This window comes from Pseudophryne corroboree, chromosome 7 (assembly GCF_028390025.1).
Source record: "Pseudophryne corroboree isolate aPseCor3 chromosome 7, aPseCor3.hap2, whole genome shotgun sequence".
NCBI classification, from domain to species: Eukaryota; Metazoa; Chordata; class Amphibia; order Anura; family Myobatrachidae; genus Pseudophryne; species Pseudophryne corroboree.
In genome coordinates this window covers 291,287,569-291,309,151 of record NC_086450.1, presented here as the reverse complement: position 1 = coordinate 291,309,151, position 21,583 = coordinate 291,287,569, and the positions used below count along the sequence as shown (strand labels likewise).

Sequence of the window (21,583 nt, the reverse complement as noted above, 5' to 3'; positions counted from 1 at the left end):
GCAGTGCAATCATTAATCAGATTAACAGTGTACACCTGTGTGAATTAACGCTACGCACGTAGGTATATAAGCACACACCTCGGCGTACACACGTCATCACAAACATGGCTTCTCGTGAGCAAATCGCAGCAGAGATGGACCGCATTGCAGAGCAGGAGATGGCATTGCGGAAAAGACGCCTAGATTGCCAAAGGCGCATGTTGGAATCCGCCTCTGCGGATGTTGAAGAGGCAGGACCTAGTACTCTGCAAATGTCTGCTTCTGAACCACAACAATTGACTGGGGATAACCTGCCACACACACAAAGTGACCAAACTGAGGGAGAATTGGCTTTAGCCACACAAACACAACAGACAGAAGCTGCTAGTGAGGAGGAAGATGGTGATGACCAACAAGAAGAAACCTCACAGGCTACCTCCAGACGGAAGAAAAGACAGCCTGCATTCACTAAGAGGGAGTTGCGTGTCTTGGTCACGCAGGCCATGTCCAAAATCCATAGAGGGCCAAAAAACATGGGGGCTGCTTCAAAAGAACGAATCTGGAGAGACATCACAAAATCTGTGAATGAAGTTGGCTCTGTCGTCAGAACATCACAGGAAGTGAGACGACGGTAAGTGCATATTGACAGTCCTTTTTCTGTGCTAAGTTGACTAAAAAATGTAGTTACATGTGATGTTATGTCTAGCAAACACAAGCAGAACACGTGTCCTATATATTAGCTTAGACAAATAATAAGACTCTACTTTGTCCCTCTTTCACAATACATATGTAGGTGGGCCGACTTCAAATCCCGCCTGAAGGCAAAGAGGGCTGCGGAGTGGAATGCCTCAAGGGCTACAGGTGGAGGAGCACCTGTCGCTGTGGAGTATACTGACTTGGAGGAGATGGCGATGCCCTGTGTCAGTTATGAGGAGGGCCAAGGGGTGTCTCATATGGACACGGACCTGCCTGAGATCCTGACGGGACATGACTTGGAAGGTAAGTTTACACATTTAGTTGTCTGTAATTTTGACAGTATTTATAATAATAAACTAATTTTGTATCCTACTTTTTTCCCACACATTCTTCTATTTGCTTGCCACAAAACACAGCACAGGGGGGTGATCCGTTTGAGTCACAGGACGGTTATGTGGTTGAGGCTGAGGTGGAGGGACCTAGTGAGTCTGGCAGTGTGGGCCAACAAATCCCACCTCTGCAGGTTCCTACTGGCCCCCCCACCCAACCCTCTGCTATCCCGGAGATCCTGCTTGAAATCGCTAGGTATGGTGAGAGCCTAAATCGGTTTCAAGACGGGGTCATCCGGGAGGTAAGCCAGATAGCTGTCCGGCTCACTGAGCACCGAACCTGTGTTGAGCAAGGTGTTGCTCAACTCTGCCAAGGTCTGGCAGAGATCAGGCAGGGCCAAGAACAACTTGCCTCCTCATTCCAAACCCTTGCAAATAACATCTTGCAAGGGCTCCAGGCCATCGCTGTCTCCCTTGCCCACAGTGGCAGAGAGCCACCCACATCGGCTCCCTCCCCTGCCCCTGCCCAGGAAGAACAGCCCACTGGGCAGGCCCAACGAAGGTCGCTCCGCAGACCTTCCAAAGAAGAACAGCCTCAGGCGGGGAGAAAAAGAAGAAAATGATGTCTCTCCAGATGGGCAGCACCCATGTTTTTGATGTTGCCTCTATGTATTTTTGGAGTTGGCTTGTGTGACCAGAATGGATAACTCCCTCTTAGTGAAATGTATTCTTTCTGTTTGGATGTATTGTAGCCTGTGAGTTTATGTGTATAAACACCAGAGCCATCTTCCTCTTACTAGTGTGCTATGTATTGTTGTGTTTGTGTGGTGGATCCTAATTCTTTCTCATTTGGTTTAAAATTTGTGTGTGGCAGGGTGTGTCATGTTTTATTTATGCTTTAAAAATATACTTTTGTCAGAAGCAGAATTTTGCAGAGTACTGAGTTCTGCTATCTAATGATTGTCAGTGCCATCTGCTTGCTGCTTGGTCCATCTCTGCCTGTGCGACTCACGTGGAGCCATGTTTAAATGTTGTGAAATATTATTATAGTAATAAAAAATATATTTAAAAAATTTGAGCAGTTTCTTCAAGGTAATGCAGTTCCAGAAAGATTAGGTCAGCATATAGACACTTGTAGACCAATCTGCTAATTCTCCTTAAAAATTGAAAATAAAAACAAAAAAAAGGTATGCTTTGCACCACACTTTAATGTCCATATTAAGTAAACAGACACGACGCTTTTTATAAATATCTATGGTCAACAGGACATCATTTCAAACATTGTCAGATATTATAATCAAATATTATTGTGACTTTTAAGACTAAATTAAAGTGTATGCTGCATTATGTGGGTGTTGGTTTATTTGTAAAAAATGTTGCAGATTTCAAACACTTTCACAAATATTTTCACTTGCTTGTATTTGGGAGTCTTACACACATTAAAACAAGTTTTAAAAATGCTTACACAACAAATTCAACAAAAATCACACCCTTATTTGGCAGTGTGTGAGATTTATATGTGAGTAGAATAAACATGTAATGTGTGTTCAGACAATTGCTGGTTGGTAACTTTCATCTGCTCATTAATTAACAAGTAATTGGACATCAGATGAATGTGATATCCAATTAACTGCTAATTACTGCATACACACTTGTACCAGTACTTCGCAAATGTAGAGTAACTGCAGACCTACTCGGCTGCTGCGTGAATGTTGCTACGGTTTCCTATGTTAGTTTTAACAGCGACAATGTTTATTTGCGAAAAACACGCCCATTGCGAGTTGCATACTCCCACACTGTACGCCCACTTTCACGCCCATGTCGGAGCATTGCGAAGTCTCGCCTCCGTCACGCCCACGCCACTCCTCGTTTTCGTTTGCCAGTTACGGCTTTTTTTTTCTGAGTAATTTTGCCCAGTTGTCGTACGTATGTACTCGCGCATGCGTAATCACGCATTTGCGCATGCGCAGATACTTACATTTCGTACATTTGCGTTGCGAAGACTCTTAGCGATCAACTCGGAATGAGGGCCCATATTTGTACAAGTATCTCTTTATAGTGGAATAGTGTACCACAACTCCAGTGTCTGCCAGATCTTCCTGGAGGGATCGTGCAGTCAAACGTGGATTTTGACTTGCTTTTCTCACAATCCTGCGAGTTGTTCTGTCTGATATTTTTCTTGGTCTTCCAGATCTTGCTTTAACTTCCACTGTTCCTGATGACTGCCATTTCTTAATTACATTCTGAACAGAGGATATGGGCATCTAATAACGATTTGCTATCTTCTTATAGCCTTCTCCTGCTTTGTGAGCATCAACTATTCTCAGTTTCAGTGTTCTACACAACTGCTAAGAGGAACCCATGGTGCTGATTGTTGGAGCAAGGTCAGATGAGTCTGGGCTTTTAAAACCTTTGAGATTGACATCACCTGGTCTTTCCAGACGATGATTGAGAACAATCCATGACACTGCCAGGTCTCAGCTGTCCAAAGGGGGCAGTACAAGGTATTAACTCTGCAGGGTGCCCAAACTTTTGCAGACGCCATTTTTTGTTTTCTGTTCTTTTAAAAGTGTAAATGATGGAAATATAATCAAACTTTTTTTGACCTGTTATAAGAATGTCTAATCTGTAATTTGATGCCTTTTGGAGATTTTTCCATCCTTCCTTGGCTTCTTTTTGCACATTAAAATGAATTTTTGCCTGGGGTGCCCAAACTTTCAATCCCCACTGTATATATGTATATGTATATATGTGTGTGTATATATATATATATAATATATATATAAAAGCTGGTCCAGTGCAGTATTATTGTTGTTAATAACCTCTGCATTGTATAACTGTGACTATATGTGTGTGCATTAGCTTGCTGAGTGATTTTCATTTCGTGTCTCTCACTCAACTTGCTATCCCTATATTCTATAACCTGAGGGGGCTTGGTGCGTCAGGTTTTACAATAATATAGGATATTCACAAGATATACTCGAACATGTATTTTTCTCTGATTTTAGTCACCATATCTCTCCTGTATCTCTGCTTGTGCTGACTACACTGCGCAGGGGTTTGGGCGAGAGGTATTGTGCTGCTGACAATTGTACTGTGTTACCTGATATTGCAAGTTATATCATGTCTGCTTCTGAAGGTAACGGTTCTGGGGCTGAACACACTACCGGTGTTGCTGAAGCCGCAGATCCCTATGAGGAGACTATAGCAGCTGCGGGCTCTGGTTCTGGGGGCTCCTTGCCCCCCAGTGGGACTGTGGCAACTGGGGTCCATAATGACCCACCGTGGGCTACTTTCTCCACGCTTCTAAATACGCTAGTTACTAAACTAACACCCCCTATGGGACCTCCTATGCCGGTTCAACCGTATGTGGTACCCGCGGCTAACCCGCCGTGGGCAGATAACTTGTCTGCTCAGTTGAAGAAATTGAACCAGTCCTTGACTACTAAAAAGTCTGACCCTCGCTCGCCTAAGACCAAGGGGTCCTCTAAGCGAGCTCTTACCACAATCCACTGCTGTCACTGACACCTCGTCTGATTAAGATGGCTCTTACACTGACCCCACAGATTCTGACAGATACTGCTGATGGGGAGGGTAGTTCACATGTGGATGTTCCTGATCTTTTGGAGGCTATTAAATTAATTCTACAGATTACGGATGATCCCGAGCCATCCGTCCCTCCTAAGAAACCAAATAGGTTCAAGCGTCAGAAGGTGGTTAAACAAGTTTTACCTCATTCTGACCACCTAGTGGATATACGGCAGGAATCCTGGGGAATCCCATGGAAGAAGTTTGTGCCTCAAAAGAAGATGCTGGCTCGTTATCCCCTCACGTCAGAGCTGTCTAAAAATTGGGAAACGCCTCCTCCAGTGGACTCGCATGTGGCTGGGATGGTGGTTTCCTCAGCTCTACCTGTCACTACCGTCACGTCTCTGAAAGAGCCTACGGATAAACGTGTGGAGGGTTGTCTGAAAGCGATGTACACCCTCACGGGTGCTGCACAAAGGCCCACTTTTGCAGCAACTTGGGCTGCAGAGGCTATTGAAGCATGGACCCTAGAGTTGGAAGCTGAAATCTCTTCTGACCATGCTAGACAATGCTTGTCATATATTGTCACAGCTTCTCACTATATTAAAGAGGCAGCTTCTGATGCCGGTATTCTAGCAGCCAAGGCCACTACTACGTCAGTCCTGGCTCGCCGGATATTGTGGCTGAGATCCTGGTCTGTGGATCTGGACTCTAGAAAAACCCTGGAGGTTCTCCCTTTCAAGGGAGATATTCTGTTTGGGAAGGACTTAAATAAGATAGTGGCTGACTTGGCTTCTGCCAAAACTGCCTGTCTGCCAAGTACCGCTCCTTCTGTGTCGAAGGCTAAAGGTACTTCCTTTCGCCCCTTTCGTCCTTCAGGTAAAGCAAAAGGTCAGGCGTACCACAAGCAGGCCCGCACTTCCAAACCTGGTAAGCCGAAGCCCAAAAGAGCCTGGACTGCCAGTCAGCCAGCTTCCAAGACACATAAGCCTGGCGCATGACGGGCGGGCCTCCGTCTGGGGGATCCCAGGGTGGGGGGCCGGCTTCTAGGGTACACCCAGGAATGGTTGAAGACCACTTCAGATGCCTGGGTACGGGAAGTCGTCACTCGAGGTTACGCCATAGCCTTCAAAAACCGCCCCCTCATCGATTTTGCCTGACAGGCGTCCCTTAGGACCAGATAAAGGCAAAAACTACATTCGGTGGTACAGACCCTCCTGGACACAGGAGTTGTAGTACAGGTGCCTCTTGCTCAGAGAGGCCGGGGGTACTATTCTCCACTGTTTCTACTCCCGAAACCAAATGGGTCCTCCCGGCCCATTCTCAACCTTAAGGCATTGAACAAGTTTGTGAAAGTCTCCAAGTTCCGTATGGAAACCCTTCGCTCTATAGTTCTGGCCTTGGAACCTAGGGATTATATGGTCTCCCTGGACATACGGGATGCTTACCTGCATATTCCTATAGCAGTGTCGCATCAGCAATACCTGAGGTTTGCGATTGGCAACCTCCATTACCACTTTTGGGCGTTACCTTTTGGTTTAACTACGGCTCCGCGAGTCTTCACCAAAGTTATGGCGGTAATGACGGTGGTACTCCGCCGTCAAGGGGTCTGGATCCTGCCGTATCTGGACGACTTGTTGATTCCCCAGAACTTCTCCTGCGTCATCTGGATATGACTGTCCAGTTTCTGCAAGCCCACGGGTGGCTCATCAACTGGAAGAAATCCTCCCTGGTCCCTGCTCAGAGCATGGTGCAGCTGGGAGCGCTATTGGACACTCACAGCCAGCGGTTGTTCTTGTCTCAGGAGAAAGTCCTGAAGCTTCAGGACAGGATTCGTTGCTTCCTTTCTCGTCCGCAAGTGTCAATACATTCGGCAGTGCAGGTGCTGGGCCTCATTGTGTCAGCATTCGACATGGTGGAGTATGCTCAATTCCATTCTCGCCCCCTCCAGAGGCTGATTCTAGCCAAGTGGGACGGCCTGCCTCACCGGATCAGGTCTCACATGATCTCATTGACCAGGACCAACGATTGTGCAGGGGCCGTCCCTTCTGGATATCCGACTGGGTCCTGTTGACGACAGATGCCAGTCTAAGAGGTTGGGGCGCGGTGCTGGAGCAACACTCCCTTCAGGGTCGGTGGACCAAGGAGTAATCTCTCCTCTCGATCAACATTCTGGAATTGCGGGCGGTCTTCAATTCGTTGAACCTGGCCCAGCATTTAATTCAGAACCGTCCTGTTCAAGTACAGTCGGACAACACCACCACTGTGTCTTACATAAATCGTCAAGGCGGCACTCGAAGACGTTTGGCAATGAAGGAAGTCTCACGGATTCTGCAATGGGCGGAACGCCATCTATCGGCCATATCGGCAATATTCATTCCGGGAGTCCTGAATTGGGAAGCGGACTTTCTCAGTCATCAGGACGTACACGCCGGAGAGTGGGGCCTCCATCCAGAAGTGTTTCAACTCCTAGTGGAAAAGTGGGGCCTTCCAGATGTAGATCTGATGGCGTCTCGACACAATCACAAGGTTCCGGTCTTCGGAGCAAGGACAAGGGATCCTCAAGCAGCATTCGTGGATGCGCTGGCGGTACCGTGGAGGTTTCGGCTGCCGTACGTGTTCCCTCTGGCGTCACTCCTGCCCAGGGTAATTCGGAAGTTCAAGCAAGAAAGAGGAATCCTGCTTCTCATAGCTCCAGCGTGGCACAGACGGCACTGGTTCTCAGACCTGCAGGGCCTATCGTCAGAGCGTCCAATCCTACTTCCACAACGCCCAGACCTCCTCGTTCAGGGCCCCTGTGTCTACCAGGACCTAGCCCGGATGTCATTGACGGCGTGGCTCTTGAAGCTTCTTTCTTGAGGGCTAAGGGTTTTCTGAGGCGGTCATTCATACTATGTTGCGGGCCCGGAAACCGGCTTCTGCTCGGATTTACCATAGGGTCTGGCATTCTTACTTTGTTTGGTGCGCATCTAACAATTATGCCGCTTCCAAGTTTAGTACAGCCAAGTTGTTGGCTTTTCTTCAGCAGAGCGTGGACTGCGTCTGGCCTCCCTCAAGGTTCAAATATCTGCCTTGTCGGTGTGGTTTCAGAGAAAGATTGCGACCTTACCTGATGTGCATACCTTAACTCAAGGTGTGTTGCGTATCCAACCTCCCTATGTCCCGCCTGTGGCTCCTTGGGACTTGTCGGTGGTTTTGGAGGCGTTTCAAGAGTCTCCATTTGAACCTCTTGGTTCAGCTGATCTTAAGTGGCTTTCCCTTAAGGTGGTGTTTATGCTGGCTATTGCCTCAGCTAGAAGAGTGTCGGATTTGGGTGCCTTGTCTTGTAGTTCCCCATATCTGATATTTCACCGTGACCAGGCGGTTCTTAGGACTCGTCCCGGTTATTTGCCTAAGGTGGTTTCTTCGTTCAACCTTAATCAGGAGATTGTGGTACCGGCCTTTGTCTCTCCTGATCTGTCTCCCTAAGAGCGGTCTTTGGATGTGGTACAGGCTCTCCGTATCTATGTGAAGAGAACTGCTTCTGTTAGGAAATCTGATTCTCTCTTTATTCTGTTTGGGTTTCACAAATGGGGCTGGCCTGCTCACAAGTAGACTTTGGCCAGATGGATTTGAATGGTGATTGCACATGCTTATGTGAGGGCTGGTCTGTCAGTCCTGCTCACATTATGGCCCCTCTACTCTGTCTGTTGGACCTTCTTGGGCGGCCCGCCGTGGGGCGACCCTTGAACAATTGTGCAAGGCGACTACGTGGTCCTCAGTGAACACGTTCATAAGGTTCTATGCCTTCGATACTGCCGCTTCCTTTGGACGCCGGGTTCTTGTACCCGCTACAGTGCGTCCCCTCCCATAAGGAACTGCTTTAGGACATCCCCTATGTCTATCCCTGTGGAGCCCAGTGTACCCCACAGCAGAAAACGAGTTTTATGGTAAGAACTTACCTTGTTAAAACTTTCTGCGAGGTACACTGGGCTCCACAAGGCGCCCACCCTGACGCACTTAGCTACTTTGGGTTGGTATGGCATTAGCCACTAACACTTCTCCTGTCGTGAGAGTGTGGTGTATGTGGCTACTAACTGTTGTCGTCTCTTTTCCTGCTACTGCATTGGGCTGGTTAACTAAAAACTGAGCTCCTGTGCAGGGAGGCGGGGTTATAGAGGAGGCGGCGCTATGCATCTTGGGAACAGTCAAAGCTTTTGAGCCTGTTGGTGCCTCGGATCAAGATCCTACTCTACACCCCTATGTCTATCCTTGTGGAGCCCAGTGTACCTCGCAGAAACAGTTTTAACAAAGGTAAGTTCTTACCATAAAACTCATTTTTAAAATGTGTCCATTAAACAAAGGAGTGTGTAACTTATGGTGCTTAGGGACATGGGAGGAGATGGGGCAGCCATGTGATGCTGGGAATTAAAGAGGAGAAATTTGCAAGTAAGATTGATTAAAACTGAAAATTGACAAGTGCTGCAGAACTGCCTTGCGGAGCCCTGTGCAGTGGCACATGTGTCACCACCCTAATTATGGCACTGGTCCATCCATCCCTGTGTATCAACAGGGGACTGAGATTCTAGGGGAGGTGGTCGTTAGGTTGTCAGTCATTAGGTCGACCACTGAAGGTCGACATGGTCATTAGGTTGCCATGTACTAGGTCGACAGGTCAAAAGGTCAACATGAGTTTTTTACATTTTTTTTTTTTTGGGGGGGGGGGGGGGGGATTCCATACTTGACGATCAACATGGACTACGATTGGACCGGTAACCGGTGCCGAGCGAAATGAGGCACCTTTGCCGAAGCATGGCAAGCGAAGCGGTGCACTAATTGCGGTTCCCCGTCACTTTACGAAAAAAACTACACCAAAAAAAGTCCAAAACCCCATGTCGACCTTTTCACCTGTCGACCTAGTGCATGTTGACCTAATGCCCATGTCAACCTTCAGTGGTTGACCTAATGACTGTCGACCTAAGGTAAGTGGACCCAGTGACCCGTATCCAGATTCTAGAAATCAATATCCAATGTTAATGTTCGTTTGTGCACTGTGATGGTAACTGGTTGATTTTCTCTACTTAACGTTGCACCTCTGTTGGGCAATCAGATAGGGCCTGATCTAGACTTTGTGGCGCCCTGGGCAAAAAAAATAGGGGCGTGGCTTCACGGAGAAGGGGCGTGGTCAGTTATGCCCCTGTAGCGTTGTGCCTCCTAGTTGTGCTGCTTAAAAAAAATGAATAAAGCTAAATTAAAACATACAATACTGCTCCTGCTTCCCAACCACTGCTGCCCTCCGTCTCCGGCCGCCGGCGCCGCTCCTCTGATCTATGGGATAGACGTCATGACGTCTCTCCCATAGCACCACATAGACACTAGAGGTCAATTACAACCCCTAGTGTCTATGTGCTGCTCCCACAATGCAGTGCGGTGCACAATGACTTCATCGTGCACTCCACAGGACCGCATCTACCGAGCACTGAGTGGCACCAGTAGCGGATCTTGCAGCGGCGCCCTCCTGAAGGCGGCTCCCTGGGTAATAATCCCGCGTGCCCGTAGCAAGATCCGCTACTGCAATCAGATGTCGTAATTTATGTTGGAACAAGTTGTTTGTTGTGATGCAATTCTCTTGGTACAGCTGTGGTATTCATTCCCACAATTTGTCTGCATCGGTCAAACCCTTATGTTACACTTGTGTAATGGCCTTAGAAATGTTGCCTTTCCAGGAGTGAGGCAGTACAGCTGGCACCCAATATCCTGTTATACTCAAACAGTGATTGTCCTACAGGCTTCCTATAGTAATGTATTTCACATATGATTCCACCAATTTTTGCACATTCATGGGTTTAGTGACAATAGGTAACCAGCAGAGATGGCTTCCAGCCCTACTGCAGTCTTTTGTGTTCGGAATCGGACCTTTAATGAAAGTAGCCAACTGAGGCTGACACATGGGCAGAGCTGTAACTAGGGCTGTGCAGTATTTCCCACCAAAAGACAGTGATGATGTGCAGGGCCGGCTCTACCATTAGGGCTAAAACACACGAGCCGGCATTTGCCGGCCGGGATAAAGCCGGGCGGCTTTTTCCCGTGCCGGCATTGTAATGGACAGTGTGAGGTTACAGGTCCTTACACACTGCACGGCCCCGTCTGCAGCCGGAACTATCCACTGGAAGGTCCCGGCCCCGTCTTTGCAGCCAGTAAACCGTGTGTGTGAAGGGGAGCTTTCACACACAACTGCTTTTTCTCAAGCTGTGTCTAATGCTGCGCATGCGCACAGCATTACACACGGCTCAAAGCCGTCCTGTGTGAGAGACTCTGCCGGTTTCTCCCGGATGGCAAAAAGCCGGACAAAGTTTGTCCGGCTTTTTGCCATCCGGGAGAAACCGGACAGTGTGTTACAGCCCTGAGGCAGCTTTAGGCGGCTGCCTAGGGGCGCCAGTCCCTGGAGGGCGCCACTGAATTCATCTAGCAAAAAACTGAAAGATGTGTCTGTATGTAGCCTCCTCCTTTTACACTGTGCTGGCGGTTCTAATCAGGTGCAGCCACCACTATCAGGCTGTACCACATAGTGCCTCAGCACTTCCTCTGTGCCGATATGTGTAAAATCAAGTCATGTGAAGGCACATAGGAGGCGGATGTAACTATGGTTCCCGAGGGGCGCCTCCACAGCCGCTCCTCATAGCCCTGATACACCTCCTGCTGGGGGGTTGCAGGTTAGGGGGCACCAGTTTGAAGCTTTGCCTAGGGTGCAGAGAGACCTTGCACCGGCCCTGATGGTATGATTCATCTTATACAGTATTATAGTTCTACTACTGTGCTCTGCGGGCAGGTGCCTGGATTGATGAATCTATGGAAATGGAGACCATGCAGAGCTGTGCTGTTTTCAGAATGTTCTTTTACCCAAATGATAGGTCTGGTGTGAGTGCATACTGATAATAAATATGGATATCAAACCAAGCATACAGATAGGAACGTAGAGGTGTGTACAGCTATTCATGTCGGCAAATATTTTGTGTGACTGGCCTCAATCCCTGTGTATACCAATATTATAGATTTCTCTGACGTCCTAGTGGATGCTGGGGACTCCGTAAGGACCATGGGGAATAGCGGCTCCGCAGGAGACTGGGCACAAAAGTAAAGCTTTAGAACTACCTGGTGTGCACTGGCTCCTCCCCCTATGACCCTCCTCCAAGCCTCAGTTAGATTTTTGTGCCCGAACGAGAAGGGTGCACACTAGGTGGCTCTCCTGAGCTGCTTAGTGAAAAGTTTAGTTTTAGTTTTTTATGTTCAGTGAGACCTGCTGGCAACAGGCTCACTGCATCGAGGGACTAAGGGGAGAAGAAGCGAACTCACCTGCGTGCAGAGTGGATTGGGCTTCTTAGGCTACTGGACATTAGCTCCAGAGGGACTGATCACAGGCCCAGCCATGGATAGGTCCCAGAGCCGCGCCGCCGGCCCCCTTACAGAGCCAGAAGACAGAAGAGGTCCGGAAAATCGGCGGCAGAAGACGTCCTGTCTTCAACAAGGTAGCGCACAGCACTGCAGCTGTGCGCCATTGCTCTCAGCACACTTCACACTCCGGTCACTGAGGGTGCAGGGCGCTGGGGGGGGGCGCCCTGAGACGCAATAAAAACACCTTGGATGGCAAAAAATGCATCACATATAGCTCCTGGGCTATATGGATGAATTTAACCCCTGCCAGAATACACAGAAAAACGGGAGATAAGGCAGCCGAGAAGGGGGCGGAGCCTATCTCCTCAGCACACTGGCGCCATTTTCCCTCACAGCTCCGTTGGAGGGAAGCTCCCTGGCTCTCCCCTGCAGTCACTACACTACACTACAGAAAGGGTTAAAAAAGAGAGGGGGGCACTAATTACGCGCAGTATTAAAAATACAGCAGCTATAAGGGGAAAAACACTTATATAAGGTTATCCCTGTATATATATAGCGCTCTGGTGTGTGCTGGCAAACTCTCCCTCTGTCTCCCCAAAGGGCTAGTGGGGTCCTGTCCTCTATCAGAGCATTCCCTGTGTGTGTGCTGTGTGTCGGTACGTTTGTGTCGACATGTATGAGGAGAAAAATGATGTGGAGACGGAGCAGATTGCCTGTAATAGTGATGTCACCCCCTAGGGGGTCGACACCTGAGTGGATGAACTGTTGGAAGGAATTACGTGACAGTGTCAGCTCTGTATAAAGGACAGTGGTTGACATGAGACAGCCGGCTACTCAGCTTGTGCCTGTCCAGACGTCTCATAGGCCGTCAGGGGCTCTAAAGCGCCCGTTACCTCAGATGGCAGATATAGACGCCGACATGGATACTGACTCCAGTGTCGACGGTGAAGAGACAAATGTGACTTCCAGTAGGGCCACACGTTACATGATTGAGGCAATGAAAAATGTTTTACACATTTCTGATAATACGAGTACCACCAAAAAGGGGTATTATGTTCGGTGAGGAAAAACTACCTGTAGTTTTCCTGAATCTGAGAAATTAAATGAGGTGTGTGATGATGCGTGGGTTTCCCCCGATAACAACTGATAATTTCTAAAATGTTATTGGCATTATATCCTTTCCCGCCAGAGGTTAGGGTGCGTTGGGAAACACCCCCTAGGGTGGATAAAGCGCTCACACGCTTGTAAGAACAAGGGCTCTACCCTCTCCTGAGATGGCCGCCCTTAAGGATCCTGCTGATAGAAAGCAGGAGGGTATCCTAAAATGTATTTACACACATACTGGTGTTATACTGCGACCAGCAATCGCCTCAGCCTGGATGTGCAGTGCTGGGTTGGCGTGGTCGGATTCCCTGACTGAAAATACCCTAGATAGGGACAGTATATTATTGCCTATAGAGCATTTAAAAGATGCATTTCTATATATGCGTGATGCACAGCGGAATATTTGCCGACTGGCATCAAGTCTAAGTGCGTTGTCCATTTCTGCCAGTAGAGGGTTATGGACACGACAGTGGTCAGGTGATGCGGATTCCAAACGGCATTTGGAAGTATTGCCTTATTAAGGGGAGGAGTTATTTGGGGTCGGTCTTTCAGACCTGGTGGCCACGGCAACAGCTGGGAAATCCACGTTTGTACCCCAGGGCGCCTCTCAACATAAGAAGACGCCGTATTATCAGGCGCAGTCTTTTCGTGGGCAAGCGGGCAAAAGGTTCCTCATTTCTGCCCCGTGACAGAGGGAGAGGAAAAAGGCTGCAGAAATCAGCCAGTTCCCAGGAACAGAAGCCCTCTCCCGCCTCTGCCAAGCCCTCAGTATGACGCTGGGGCTTTACAAGCAGAATCAGGCACGGTGGGGGCCCGTCTCAATGAATTTCAGCGCGCAGTGGGCTCACTCGCAAGTAGACCCCTGGATCCTTCAGGTGATATCTCAGGGGTACAAATTGGAATTCGAGACGTCTCCCCCTCGCCGTTTCCTAAAGTCGGCTTTACCGATGTCTCCTTCTGACAGGGAGGCAGTTTTGGAAGCCATTCACAAGCTGTATTCCCAGCAGGTGATAATCAAGGTACCCCTCCTGCAACAGGGAACGGGGTATTATTCCACACCGTTGTGGTACCGAAGCCGGACGGCTCGGTGAGACCGATTCTAAATCTAAAATCTTGAACACTTACATACGGAGGTTCAAATTCAAGATTGAGTCACTCAGAGCAGTGATTGCGAACCTGGAAGAAGGGGACTACATGATGTCTCGGGACATCAAGGATGCTTACCTTCATGTCCAATTTACCCTTCTCACCAAGGGTACCTCAGGTTTATGGTACAGAACTGTCACTATCAGTTTCAGACGCTGCCATATGGATGGTCCACGGCACCCCGGGTCTTTACCAAGGTAATGGCCGAAATGATGATACTCCTTCGAAGGAAGGGAATTTTAGTTATCCCTTACTTGGACGATTCCCTGATAAGGGTAAGATCCAGGGAACAGTTGGAGGTCGGTGTAGCACTATTTCAGGTAGTGTTGCGGCAGCACGATTGGATTCTCAATATTCCAAAATCGCAGCTGATTCCGACGACTCGTCGTCTGTTCCTAGGGATGATCCTGGACACAGTCCAGAAAAAGGTGTTTCTCCCGGAGGAGAAAGTCAGGGAGTTATCCGAGCTAGTCGGGAACCTCCTATAACCGAGCCAAGTCTCAGTACATCAATGAAAGGGTTCTGGGAAAAATGGTGGCTTCCTACGAAGCAATCCCATTCGGCAGATTCCACGCAAGAACTTTCCAGTGGGACCTGCTGGACAAATGGTCCGGGTCGCATCTTCAGATGCATCAGCGGATAACCCTGTCACCAAGCACAAGGGTGTCTCTCCTGTGGTGGTTGCAGAGTGCTCATCTTCTAGAGGGCCGCAGATTCGACATTCAGGACTGGGTCCTGGTGACCACGGATGCCAGCCTGCGAGGCTGGGGAGCAGTCACACAGGGAAGGAATTTCCAGAGCTTATGGTCAAGCCTGGAGACATCACTTCACATAAATATCCTGAAGCTAAGGGCCATTTACAATGCTCTAAGCTCAGCAAGACCTCTGCTTCAAGGTCACCCGGAGTTGATCCATTCGGACAACATCACGGCAGTCACCCACGTAAACAGACAGGGTGACACAAGAAGCAGGAGGGCAATGGCAGAAGCTGCAAGGATTCTTCGCTGGGCGGAAAATCATGTGATAGCACTGTCAGCAAGTGGGGACTTCACCCAGAAGTCTTCCACATGTTTATAAAACTCGACAAGTATTGCGCCGGGTCAAGGGACCCTCCCGCAATAGCTGTAGACGCTCTGGTAACACAGTGGGTGTACCAGTCAGTGTATGTGTTCCCTCCTCTGCCTCTCATACCCAAGGTACTGAGAACTATAAGATGGAGAGGAGTAAGCACTATATTCGGGCTCCGGATTGGCCAAGAAGGACTTGGTAACCGGAACTTCAAGAGATGCTCACGGAGGATCCGTGGCCTCTACCTCTAAGAAGGGACCTGCTCCAGCAAGGACCCTGTCTGTTCCAAGACTTACCGCGACTGCGTTTGACGGCATGGCGGTTGAACGCCGGATCCTGAAGGAGAAAGGCATTCCGGATGAAGTCATTCTTATCCTGATCAAAGCCAGGAAAGATATAACCGCAAAACATTATCACCGCATTTGGCGAAAATATGTTGCGTGGTGCGAGGCCAGTAAGGCCCCGACGGAGGAATTTTCAACTAGGTCGATTCCTACATTTCCTGCAAACAGGAGTGTCTATGGGCCTGAAATGGGGGTCCATTAAGGTTCAAATTTCGGCCCTGTCAATTTTCTTCCAAAAAGAACTAGCTTCAGTCCCTGAAGTTTAGACGTTTGTGAAAGGGGTACTGTATATACAGCCTCCTTTTGTGCCTCCAGTGGCACCTTGGGATCTAAATGTAGTTTTTGGGTTCCAAAAGTCACATTGTTTTGAACCACTTAAATATGTGGAGTTAAAATATCTCACATGGAAAGTGGTCATGCTGTTGGCCCTGGCCTGGGCCAGGTGCGTGTCAGAATTGGCGGCTTTATCCTGTAAAAGCCCTCATCTGATTTTCCATTCGAACAGGGCGGAATTGAGGACTTGTCTTCAGTTTCTCCCTAAGGTGGTTTTCAGCGTTTCACCTGAATCAACCTATTGTGGTGCCTGCGGCTACTAGGGACTTGGAGGACTCCAAGTTGCTAGACGTTGTCAGGGCCCTGGAAATATAGGTTTCCAGGACGGCTGGAGTCAGAAAATCTGACTCGTTGTTTATTCTGTATGCACCCAACAAGCTGGGTGCTCCTGCTTCTAAGCAGACTATTGCTCGTTGGATTTGTAGTACAATTCAGCTTGCACATTCTGTGGCAGGCCTGCCACAGACAAAATCTGTAAAAGCCCATTCCACAAGGAAGGTGGGCTCATCTTGGGCGGCTGCCCGAGGGGTCTCGGCTTTACAACTTTGCCGAGCAGCTACTTGGTCAGGAGCAAATACGTTTGTAAAATTCTACAAATTTGATACCCTGGCTGAGGAGGACCTGGAGTACTCTCATTTGGTGCTGCAGAGTCATCCGCACTCTCCCGCCCGTTTGGGAGCTTTGGTATAATCCCCATGGTCCTTACGGAGTCCCCAGCATCCACTAGGACGTCAGAGAAAATAAGAATTTACTTACCGATAATTCTATTTCTCGTAGTCCGTAGTGGATGCTGGGCGCCCATCCCAAGTGCGGATTGTCTGCAATACTGGTACATAGTTATTGTTACCAAAAAAATCGGGTTATTGCTGTAGTGAGCCATCTTTTCTAGAGGCTCCTCTGTTATCATGCTGTTAACTGGGTTTAGATCACAAGTTATATGGTGTGATTGGTGTGGCTGGTATGAGTCTTACCCGGGATTCAAAATCCTTCCTTATTGTGTACGCTCGTCCGGGCACAGTATCCTAACTGAGGCTTGGAGGAGGGTCATAGGGGGAGGAGCCAGTGCACACCAGGTAGTTCTAAAGCTTTACTTTTGTGCCCAGTCTCCTGCGGAGCCGCTATTCCCCATGGTCCTTACGGAGTCCCCAGCATCCACTACGGACTACGAGAAATAGAATTATCGGTAAGTAAATTCTTATTTTTTCAAAAACCTGTATTTGACTTTATTTTTATTTTGGTAAATTACATGCTGGAAATAAAAACAGTGCAGAATGAAAGAGATAAATAGAGCACAGTATTCATTTTTGTATTTAAAATATGTATCAAGTACAGTAAAGAGGAAAAAGTGACACTACTTTTTTCTTTTTGAGCCTGCATCCATTTTCAACGGAATATAAAATAAACTTTCCATAATTGCTTCCCTGCTTAATTATTTGCATTTCTATGGGGGAGATTCAGTTGTTTGAAAAGTCAGTTGGGAGTCTTTTTTCCTATCTAATAGACAGTAAAAAACAGACACCCAACTGACTTTTCAAACACTTGAATTCCACCCTATACGTCTGCTTTTTGCCTGAAAGCATTGACTAAATTTAATAAAAGTGAAGGTTTTTAGAAGTGGAGATGTTGCCCTTGTTCTTATTTATCTAGCACCTCTAGGCATTAATAGCTAGAATCTGATTGGTTGCTATGGGCAACATCTCTACTTCTAAAAACCTACACTTCAGCTGATTCATCTGTGTTCTAGGTTAATAAATAGGGGTCCTCTACCATTATGCTTTGAGGAGAGTAAGGAAAATGTAAGTACAGTGTCTCCTTGTCTGCTTTGTTTATTAAGAAATCAACATTAACGTTTTATGACAGGTCAACTTGACACATTGCTGCTTTATATTCTTAATGCAATACAAGAACATATATTTTCATTTCTAGGGTCATTCAGTGATTTTGTTGAAGACATGCCTACCCTTCCTCCTTATTTCACGGAACTTCTACACATCAAAGAACAGAGCATGGATGCATTCATAAGTCAGTGCATGAAATGCCATGGATACAGTTCGGAAGATGTCTCTTGTGTATTGGAAATCCAGTCTGCTGTTGAAGCCAGTTCATACTTCGGCATAAAAATGTCAGACCTTGGAGAAAGGTTTCTCCAATATGAAAATATACAAGAAGAAAGGACAAGGTCTCTACATCAGTATATACAGGTGCGCCATTTCAAATAACTGTGCGATTAGAGAAGCATTTAGGGGAATATATCTGATCAATGAAATATAAACAATGTGTTGTTGCAGCTTAGGCAAAGACAAATGGTACATTACAAGTATAGAAGAGGAAGTGACTTTTTCGTCTGCTTATGAAGAACGCAGATGCTGGTTAGCGCCACCTTCTGAGACCCTCTGGATGTAAAAGATCAGACTTTTCCTTACCTTTTAGCTTCCTGCATCTCTGCTTCTCCCCAGTTGTTCCCAGTGTCCTAAGTAGTGCATTTCTATATTTTTTATTTTTTTTTTGTCCATGTGCTAAATCCATGTGTTCCTCTTGGAATCCTGTCACACAACCACTAGAGCTCATTTCAGTTTAAAAGTTAAGTGCAAGACCCCAAAGAGACCCCAAAGGTGGTTTCCTGGAAGTAATTTGTGCAGGAGTGGTACAGATATGTCCACATATACCTACAGTATCCTCAAATACATCTAACAAAGTTGGAGAGAGTACACAATACAGATTAAACAGGCAAAATATAGATCAAGTGACCCTCATCATGCATCGTTAAGCTTCATATGTGACTTTAGATTATTCTTTTTTGTTGCAAAGGAATCGGTATAAAGTACCTAGTCCACTATTTGTGAACTGAGACACAAAATTAAGGAACAATAATAATAATAATAATAATAATTTTATTTATATAGTGCTCTTTCTCCAATAGGACTCAAGGCGCTTAACAGATACATAGCACAATATAGTACAGAAAATAATGAAGTACAGAACAGCTTTTCATAAAATACAGAACCATGGAGATACTAAAGGGATATTTATGGAAATGCTTGAGTAAAAAGGAAAGTCTTGAGTCTACTTTTGAAGGATTCTATAGTTGGGGCCTCTCGCACTGTGCGGGGAAGTGAGTTCCATAGAGTCGGAGCCGCATGACTAAAAGCTCGACCCCTAGATGAATTACGGGAAATTCTAGGTACTGGTAAAAGTCCTTCATCTACAGATTGCAGTAATCGAGTGGGGCAGTATGGGGTCAGTAGGTGCTTCAGGTACCTTGGGCCCTGGTCATGTAGTGCTTTGATACTCAGTAAGCCAATCTTGAAGATGATTCGCCATCTTACAGGCAGCCAGTGAAGGGAGTAGAGTATGGGTGTTATGTGGCTAGAACGGGGCTGGTTGGTTAACAGCCAGGCAGCTGTGTTTTACACCAGCTGTAAGCGGTGCAATTCTATTGCTGGGAGACCAAGGTAGAGGGCATTACAGTAGTCTAATCGAGATGATACAAATGCATGGATGACTTTTGGCAGATCATCTGAGGGAATTAAGTGCTTGATTCTGGCTATGTTCCTCAGGTGAAAGAATGAGGATTTGATTGTGGCTAATATCTGATGTTTAAGTGTCAAGCCACCATCCAGGACAACGCCAAGATTCCGCACACGATCAGTGGTTTGTAATTCTTAATCCCCGTGTGTAAGTCCAGTTGGTTGGCTATGCTGCAGTCTCATCCTTTGATGTTGCGGTCCTATCATAAGGACCTCTGTTTTATCCGGGTTCAGTCGCAGCCAACTGGTGCTCATCCACTCCTGGAGTTCAGCTAGACAGCCATTTAGGGTTGCTATTGGGTTATCAGTGGCCGGAGCAAAGGACAAGTATAGTTGTGTATCCTCTGCATAGCAGTGGTAGACTAGCCCATGGCGCCTGATTATTTTACCCAGCGGGAGCATGTATACTGCAAAAGCATGGGGGATAGTATAGAACCTTGTGGGACACCACATGGTGGTGATGAGTATAATCCAGATGATATGCTCTGTGACCTGCCTGTGAGAAATTATTTGAACCAGCTTATAAGTGTTAAGGAAAACATACACAGCACAGGAATAATGCCAGGCCTCTCACAACATATGGAGCAAAAGGGATTGGTGGATGAGGACATATACTGTATGTACCACTGTGAAGACGCATACTGCCAGTTAGTGATCAAGGGGAGACTTATCCCCAAGCTAAGTTAAATGTGCTGACAACAAAATCACACAAAAATTATCAATGGAAATCAAATTTATTAACCCATGGAGGTCTGGATTTGGAGTCACCCTCAAAACTAAAGTGGAAAAACACACTACAGGCTGATTCAACTTTGATGTAATGTCCTTAAAACAAGTCACAATGAGGCTCAGTAGTATGTGTGGCCTCCACGTGCCTGTATGACCTCCCTACAACCCACACAAGTGGCTCAGGTAGTGCAGCTCATCCAGGATGGCACATCAACGCGAGCTGTGGCAAGAAGGTTTGCTGTGTCTGTCAGCGTAGTGTCCAGAGCATGGAGGCGCTACCAGGAGACAGGCCAGTACATCAGGAGATGTGGAGGAGGCCGTAGGAGGGAAACAACCCAGCAGCAGGACCGCTACCTCCGCCTTTGTGCAAGGAGGAACAGGAGGAGCCCTGCAAAATGACCTCCAGCAAGCCACAAATGTGCATGTGTCTACTCAAACGATCAGAAACAGACTCCATGAGGGTGGTATGAGGGCCCGACGTCCACAGGTGGGGGTTGTGCTTACAGCCCAACACCGTGCAGGACATTTGGTATTTGACAAAGAACACCAAGATTGGCAAATTCGCCACTGGTGCCCTGTGCTCTTCACAGATGAAAGCAGGTTCTCACTGAGCACATGTGACAGACGTGACAGAGTCTGGAGATGCCAAGGAGAACGTTCTGCTGCCTGCAACATCCTCCAGCATGACCGGTTTGGCTGTGGGTCAGTAATGGTGTGGGGTGGCATTTCTTTGGGGGGCCACACAGCCCTCCATGTGCTCGCCAGAGGTAGCCTGGCTGCCATTAGGTACCGAGATGAGATCCTCAGACCCCTTGTGAGACCATATGCTGGTGCGGTTGGCCCTGGGTTCCTCCTAATGCAAGACAATGCTAGACCTCATGTGGCTGGAGTGTGTCAGCAGTTCCTGCAAGACGAAGGCATTGATGCTATGGACTGGCCCGCCTGTTCCCCAGACCTGAATCCAATTGAGCACATCTGGGACATCATGTCTCGCTCCATCCATTGCACCACAGACTGTCCAGGAGTTGGCGGATGCTTTAGTCCAAGTCTGGGAGGAGATCCCTCAGGAGACGATCCGCCACCTCATCAGGAGCATGCCCAGGCGTTGTAGGGAGGTCATACAGGCATGTGGAGGACACACACACTACTGAGCCTCATTTTTATTTTTTTTAAGGACATTACATCAAAGTTGAATTAGCCTGTAGTGTGTTTTTCCACTTTAATTTTGAGGGTGACTCCAAATCCAGACCTCCATGGGTTAATAAATTTGATTTCCATTGATAATTTTTGTGTGATTTTGTTGTCAGCACATTCAACTATGTAAAGAACAAAGTATTTAATAAGAATATTTTATTCATTCAGATCTAGGATGTGTTATTTCAGTGTTCCCTTTATTTTTTTGAGCAGTGTATATATATATATATATATA

The 21,583-nt window shown here is 47.4% G+C and overlaps 1 protein-coding gene across 3 annotated transcripts in view; it reads left to right on the top strand.

Moving 5' to 3' along the window:
* GTF3C1 (general transcription factor IIIC subunit 1) overlaps positions 1 to 21,583 on the top strand; it is a 489,121-nt gene that overhangs the window by 362,855 nt on the left and 104,683 nt on the right. For all 3 annotated transcript variants that reach the window (XM_063934225.1, XM_063934223.1, XM_063934224.1), the window contains one exon: positions 17,825 to 18,099. In XM_063934225.1, the coding sequence (XP_063790295.1) occupies positions 17,825 to 18,099 (275 nt within the window). The remainder of the gene's footprint in view (positions 1 to 17,824; positions 18,100 to 21,583) is intronic.